Here is a 6,903-nt window from a genome sequence, read left to right on the forward strand (position 1 = left end):
GGAGGCCCAAAATCTCATTGATATGGTGGCTAACAACCAATATTTCTTTGCTCACCAAAGGCAACGCCAACCATCACAAAGGAAGGGAGTGATGGAGTTGGAAGGAGTAGACTCAATCCTAGCTCAAAATAAAATGATGCAGTAGCAAATTCAAGAACAATTTGACCAAATGGCCAAGAGGATTGATATCCTCCAATTTGCAGCAGTAAATACAAGCCAGCCATCAACCACATGGGGGCAAGGTGAAGAAGCTTGTGAAGATCAACAGCAAGAACAAGTGAATTACATGCACAATCAATGCTCTGGACAGAATGAGGTTTATGGTTACACTTACAACCCCTCCTGGAAGAATCACCCCAACCTCAAATGGGAAGATAATCACCCTCAGACTCAACAGCCATGGCAAAGGAATTCAACCCAAAACAGTTGGAAAAACACAAACCATAACAACCAGCAGAATAATAACCAAAATACATACAGAAAACCACAAAACACTTACCCCAACTCTAACCATCATCCATCCAATAACCAAGCCACCAATCAAAACACTTACCATCAACCCTCAACATCTCACAACCAACCAATCTCACAAGACTCTTAGAGGATTACCAATTTGGAGCTCTTAATGGAGAAAATGATGAAGCACCAAGAAATGACAACAAAGAACCAGGAAGCTTCCGTGAAGAATATGGAGAGGCAGATTGGACAGCTTTCCAAGCAAATTACAGTTGAAAAGCCATCAAGCTCATTACCAAGCGACACCATTCCTAATCCAAAAGAAGAGTGAAAAGCTATACAGCTGAGGAGTGGAAAGACATTGGTAGACAACAAAGAAGCAACCAAGAAGCTTAAGGAAAGCAACAAAGAGCCAACAGAAAAAGAAGAAGCTAGCAACAGGGACATGACAATAAGCAAAAATGTCCCAGAGAAGCTCAAAGAGAAGGACAACCAGCCACACAATTCAAGGGGAGAAAAGGAGGAACAAACCCAAGGACAGCAGCAAGCAGAGAAGAGCTTTACACCTCCACTGCCATATCCCCAAAGATTCAACAAAGAAGCAAAGGATCAACACTTTCATAAGTTCCTTGAGACTTTCAAGAAGTTGGAGATAAACATTCCTTTGTCTGAGGCACTAGAGCAGATACCTCTGTATGCCAAATTTCTGAAAGAGCTTATTAACAAGAAGAGGAGTTGGCAAGGGAAAGAAACAGTGCTTCTCACTGAAGAACGTAGTGCCGTGATTTAAGGGGGTATCCCACCAAAGCTCAAAGATCCAGGGAGTTTCGTAGTTTCATGTACCATAGGCAAGATGACCTTAGATAAAGCTTTCTGTGACCTTGGTGCTAGTATCAACTTAATGCCCCTCTCCAAGATGAGGAAGCTTGCAATAGAAGAACTAAAACCCACCATGATGTCGTTGGTAATGCCTGATAGATCAATCAAGACACCCAATGGAATTGTGGAAAATCTCTTAGTAAAGGTGGGGAAGTTTATCTTCCATGCAGATTTTGTGATTTTGGATACAGAAGAGGAAGGGAACAATTCAATCATCTTGGGAAGCCCATTTCTAGCCACAACAAGAGCAACATGAAGAAGAAGTGGAGGAGGAACAAAAAGAGGAAGTGGTAGAAATCTCCATTAAAGATAAGGAGAAGGAGAAGCCAAGACAGGAGTTGAAGCCTCTTCCCCCTCACCTCAAATATGTGTTTCCTGGAGAAGAAGAAGGCCTGTGATAAACCCATATCTTATGATATATATTGTACTCAATTTAAGTGATTTATTCAACCCTTCACCCACTTATTCATGTAAATTGCATGGTTTTACTTTCCCTTCCTTATTATGTGATATATGTGAAAAACATGTTTCCTATGCTTTAAAAATAATTATTTTAATTACCCTTTATCAGCATTCGATGCCGTGATTTGGGTGTTGAGTAGTTTCAGATCTCCTAAGGCAGAAATGACTTAAAGGATGGAAAGGAAACTTACAAAAATGGAAGGAAAGCACAAAATGGAGTTTTTGAAGAAACTGGCAGCGATGCGAACCCATAGACGATGCGGCCGCATGCCTAGCGCGAAAAGGCAGCGACGCGAACGCGTGACTAACGCGGACGTGCGCCTTAAGCAGAACACAAATGACGCGGATGCATGACCGAAGCGAACGCGTGATAAGGAAAACTCCAGATGACGCGATCGCGTGACCCACGCAGACGCGTGATAGATGCCACGCACCAGAAATTACAGAAAACGCTCCCAGCGATTTCTGAAACCCTTTTTGGCCTAGATCCAAGTCCAGAAAGCACAGATTAGAGGTTATAAAGTGGGGGAATGCATCCATTCATTGGAATGTCTCCAATTATTCACTTTTCATGAATTAGATGTAGTTTTTAGAGAGAGGTTCTCTCCTATCTCTTAGGTTTTAGGATTAGGATTTCTTATTATTTCAATTTAGAACTTCAACTCTTCATTAGGTTCAATATTTCTTTTACCTTATAATTCTCTTTTACTTTCAGATACTTTAATGCTCTCATTTAATTACTTATTTTCTCAATTTAGCTTATGAACTCTTTATGTTTAGATTGATTTTCTATTTAATATAATTTGAGGTATTTCAGAATTATGATTGCTTTCCTTTATTTATATAAATAATTTAGATTTTTCCCTTTTTGCTTTGGTTGATTAATTAGTAACTCTTGAGTTGTCAAACTCATCGTGATGGATAATTGTTATCTTTGCTAATTGATTTAAATTCCTACAACCCTAGGAGTTAACTAGGACTTTAGGTGTTAAATTGATTTGTCCACTTGACTTATCTTCATAGTTAGAGGTTGACTTAGTGGAGAGCAAAATATAATTCTCATCACCATTGATAAGGATAACTAGGATAGGACTTCCGAATTTTCATACCTTGCCAAGAATTTATTTTAAAGTTATTTATTTATTTTATTTGTCATTTAAATTACTTGTTCTTTACCTTTCAAAACCCCTAATTTACAAAACTCATAACCAATAATAACAACACTTCCCTGCAGTTCCTTGAGAAGACGACCCGAAGTTTAAATACTCCGGTTATCAATTTTAAAGGGGTTTGTTACTTGTGACAACCAAAACGTTTGTAAGAAAGGACTTTTGTTGGTTTAGAAGTTATACTTGCAACGGGAATTTATTCTGAATTCTAGATTACGCAAAAGTTCTCTCTTCAAAATGGCGCCGTTGCCGGGGAATTGCAAACGTGTGCCTTATTATTGGTTATTGTAATTATTTTTCTTTTATTTGTTTATTTGTTTTTGTTTTTTCCTTTTTATTTTTATTAGCTACTATGAATTCTCAACCCTCTCGCTTTGAGTTTGATTCTAATATTGTTGAAAGGAGTGAAAGCTATAACAGGAATATACATCAAGATATCATGGATGGAGCCAATAGGATTTGATCACCCCTTTAGGCAACAACACCTTCCAAGATATCATGGACAAAGACCATTCTACAATGCATACCAAGCAGATAGATATGGTGGACCTCCTAGTAGTTACCAACAAACCCCACCCTGTGCTTACAGACCATCCTCTCAACATAGGTTCGAACCACCACACTCACAAGCTCCTTTTCACCATTCGCCACTATATGACCCTTATTTACCCCAATTCCAATCCAATTACTCCCAAAAACCACCACTCCCCTACGAACCATGTCCATATCCATCACCTCCAGAATCATAGGCTCGCCTCAAAGAAATAGTAGATCAACTTCATGCGACCCTTCATCAACTGGAGCAACCAATAAGTCAATTATCTTCTAGACGTCCGGACATTCAAGGAACTCCCATAACTCCATGTGGACAATCTAATGAAGAACGTAGCATGAAGAAGATACTAGAAACTCCAGCGGACAGAACAGAGCATGGCTTTGTACTGGAACGAGTAGAGGAAGCCATGATAGTTGTAGAGGAGGAAGTGGTTGAAGATTTAGGAGATGCTGAACCTCCATGGGAATCAAGAACCGTAAAGGATTCCGCTGAGAAGTCCGAAATTGATGCCAAGGAGGACAGTGCACAGCCTCCACAGCATATGCTTTGTGAAAAATTGGACGGAACAGACCAAGAAGTTGATTCCATGGGCAGTGACAATCTTGAATCAAGCTCTCCTAGTCACGAACTCACATCCGCAACTGAATTCTTTAAGCCTAAAGAACCTTACCCAAGTAAATACGAAGATGACGTTGAGGTAGATTTCTCTCAACTTCCAACGTATGACTTAAGTGATGAGGAAGACATAGAAGACTTTGATCAGGACGCAGTTACAGCTGAAGAATTTTACAAAGAAGTGGAGGAATTCACAGAAGATTACAAGGGAGTAGAACTTACAGAACCACTGGAAACACCTATCCCAAGGCCATTACCACCAAATACAAGCTTCAAGTGGGTACAATCCTTAACCTTTATCTTTACTTTTCTACTTGAATATGGTTTGCTTGAAATAGATGGCCAGCTTAGAGCTCTCTGCAGCTTTAAGAGTAAGAGGAAAATGGCTTGTACTCAGAGCTGGTGTGTAAGTTTCAATAAGGTTCCACGCTTCAATTCGAAGTGCAAGGATTGGTATCAAGTTCAATTGAATGGGTCTCGGAAGACGTTTGGTCATCTTAGTGAGAATACAATTTCTAAACCGCCTGGATCGAAGAATATAGATTAAGACAAAGGTGGATTTAAAAGCAAAGTTTGGGATCCTGGAATCTATTCTGACATTCATCACCCCAGGAGACTGAGAACCTGTTTGAAGCTGCTTAAAAGCTTCACATGCCTAGTTTGGGACCCCGGAGCCTGTTGGCATTCGAAACACTGGTGGAGATTTCTGGATGAATTTAAGCATAAGCCACCATAACAGGAAGCTCATCCAATGTCCAACTTAAGGACTTTAACTAAAAGTGCTAGGTGGGAGACAACACACCATGGTATGGTCATTTTTTTTTCAATTTTTATTTCGTACTATTTGATTTTATGTTATATTATTTTTATTGAACCTGGATGTTATTCATAGCATTTGCATTAGCATTACATACTACATAATTGCATACCTGCATATATATAAAAAAAAGGAAGGCATGCGACGCGACCGCACTGCCAACGCGTTCGCGTCAGTTGCGAAAACCACCTCCCACGCGTCCGCATCAATCACGCGAACGCGTGATCTAGAAATCGGCGTAAAAATCCAACGCCCAGAAATCTGGGCCGGAATTGTGCGGCTGGTGTGCATTTAGCACAACACAGCTCACGCGTTCGCGTCAATCACGCGAACGCGTCATTTGCAAAATACCCATCCCACGCGAAGGCGTGAGCAACGGGTCCGCGTCGTGTGGATTTCACAACACCCCAATGGAGACAGAGAGTTACGCCGAAACGACGCTGGAATTGTGCGTTTAGCACAATTTCCAGTGACGCGGTCGCGTGCCTCACGTGACCGCGTCATTCATCCTTTTACCCATTCCATGCGATCGTGTCACTCACGCGATCGCGTCAACCCCATTCCAGCCTAGCCACGCGATCGCTTGCCCCACGCGTTCGCGTGGATTCAAATTTACTAACCCCAATGACGCGAAACCCTATCCCCTCCTGCGTCCCCATTCTCCTTCCCTAACCCCATCTCCTCTCTCTCCCTCCTTCCTCTGCACCCATCACCACCGCCAACCACCCCTAACCGTCGCCCCAGTGCCAACCACCCAGACCAACCGTGGCGCCCACCCCACTCCTTCTTCCTTCTCCCCTCCTTTTCCCTCTCTTCTTTCCTTCCGCCACTGCCCCCTATCGCGAACCACCAGCACCCGCCCCCAGCACCACCTCCCACCATCACAACCACCCTCTGCCCCACAACCCTCGAACCCCCCTTCCCCTCCCTGTACCCCAACCTTAACCCAGCAACACCAAACCCTCTCTGCCTCCACCAAGGATCGCCGCCGCACCACCCTATGTCACCGCTGCACCACCGCCAACACCACCCCACTCCCACCACCTCTCTTAGTTCCATACTTGTGCCTCTAACCACCAGGTTCCGCCGAACGCCGCTTTTCTTTCATTCGTAGTTAGTTCAATATTTTTCAATTTATGTTTCAAAGTAGGCTAGTTAGAAATGCATGTTTGTAGTGGATTCTAGGTGGTTAGGTTGCTAGGATGTGGTTAGTTGATTTAGGCCTGATAATTGCGCTGTTCGTGCTTCTTGTTTTATCAATTTCGCAATTCTGATGTTGCTGTGATATGCTATTCTTTACTATTTCATGCTGCTTTTTACACTGCTTTTTCATGTTCATATTCCGTTTATGTAATTGCAGCTTTATTTTAATTTATATGAACTATTTTACATGCTGTTTATTACTCGGGAAAATCCAATTTTAGCCGGTATGCTGCCCAATTTTCTGTAACTTGTTTTGACTTTCATTCATGTTTTGGTTTTGGCAATTTGAATTTGGTATTTCTTAGCTTTTCCCAAACCACTTCATGAATGCACGGGCCAGCATTCTTATTCCTTTCGATTTCCTGGTTAATAAATTGCACTTTTGATGATTTGATTTTAATTTTTTGCTATTTTTTATATCTTTATGAATCATCATCACTAACCTGATATTTTTGAATATGAGTTTACTAGTCTTTCACTTTGTGTATTTCTTGTTACTTAGGAAACAATTCTCAATGCCACCTACTTTAACTTTCTTTCCTCCTAACTCACTGCTTTCCACTTTTTCACTTTTAACCACATTTAACTTTCTAACTTCTCCTTGCTTTCTACCTAACTCCTTCAACCTTTTCACTCATGGCATGTTTATTATTTTTCCTAATTAACAGGTATTCTACTTATAACATATTTTGGATTGTAATTTCTCATCTCAGCTTTTTAACTCCGACACAATCCAAAATGCACAA

The 6,903-nt window shown here is 41.3% G+C and overlaps 1 protein-coding gene across 1 annotated transcript; it reads right to left on the bottom strand.

Moving 5' to 3' along the window:
- LOC107611155 (protein RNA-directed DNA methylation 3-like) lies at positions 5,570 to 6,013 on the bottom strand. The gene has a single exon (XM_016313111.1). It carries the CDS (start codon positions 6,011 to 6,013, stop codon positions 5,570 to 5,572), a length of 444 nt encoding a protein of 147 aa, XP_016168597.1.

Source organism: Arachis ipaensis, chromosome B08, assembly GCF_000816755.2.
Source record: "Arachis ipaensis cultivar K30076 chromosome B08, Araip1.1, whole genome shotgun sequence".
NCBI lineage: Eukaryota > Viridiplantae > Streptophyta > Magnoliopsida > Fabales > Fabaceae > Arachis > Arachis ipaensis.

Bases quoted from the DNA above. Each gene is read 5' to 3' on its own strand.
- LOC107611155 (XM_016313111.1), bottom strand. From the start codon at position 6,013: ATGGAACTAAGAGAGGTGGTGGGAGTGGGGTGGTGTTGGCGGTGGTGC.